Source organism: Temnothorax curvispinosus, unplaced genomic scaffold (genome assembly GCF_003070985.1).
Source record: "Temnothorax curvispinosus isolate PA1 unplaced genomic scaffold, ASM307098v1 QBEX01012002.1, whole genome shotgun sequence".
NCBI lineage: Eukaryota > Metazoa > Arthropoda > Insecta > Hymenoptera > Formicidae > Temnothorax > Temnothorax curvispinosus.
In genome coordinates, this window is record NW_020221782.1 from 1 (window position 1) to 489 (window position 489).

Below are 489 nucleotides of genomic sequence, written 5' to 3' on the forward strand. Positions count from 1 at the left end.
CGCTGTTGCAGCGTATGGAGATACTCCTGATGCCAGCGCTTCCAGAAGTCCTGGTGTATTCGTTGGACGAATTGCCACCGACTCAGCCGATTCATCGGTAACGGGGTCACGTCTTGAGTGGGAACGGAGACGAGCGGTTCCATCGTGAGGAAGTGACCCGGCGATAGGACTTCGAGGTCGGCAGGGTCGGTGCTCATCGGGCAGAGGGGTCTGGAATTCAAGACGGCCTCGACCTGCGCGAGGACCGTCGTGAATTCCTCTATTGAGAGGACTTGATCACCCACGGTCCGCCGCAGGTGGGTCTTAAAGGTCTTGACTCCCGCCTCCCAGAGGCCCACGAAGTGGGGCGCGGAGGGAGGATTAAAGGACCACTTGATCTTCTCTCGCTCCGCCGCGAGGCTCATGCGGCTTTCTAGTTCCCGTGCGGCCTCTACAAAATTCGTTCCGCAGTCGCTGTAGAGAAGCGAGCAGCGTCCGCGTCGGGCCACA

General features: G+C 59.9%; 1 protein-coding gene across 1 annotated transcript; it reads right to left on the reverse strand.

The window, feature by feature from the left end:
* Positions 1–82: 82 nt before the first annotated feature.
* LOC112462164 lies at positions 83–404 on the reverse strand (the record flags this gene model as incomplete). The annotated part of the gene is made up of 1 exon (XM_025027796.1): positions 83–404. A coding segment is annotated over exon 1 (322 nt), but the record flags the coding sequence as incomplete, so codon positions are not given.
* Between the last annotated feature and the right edge of the window lie 85 nt (positions 405–489).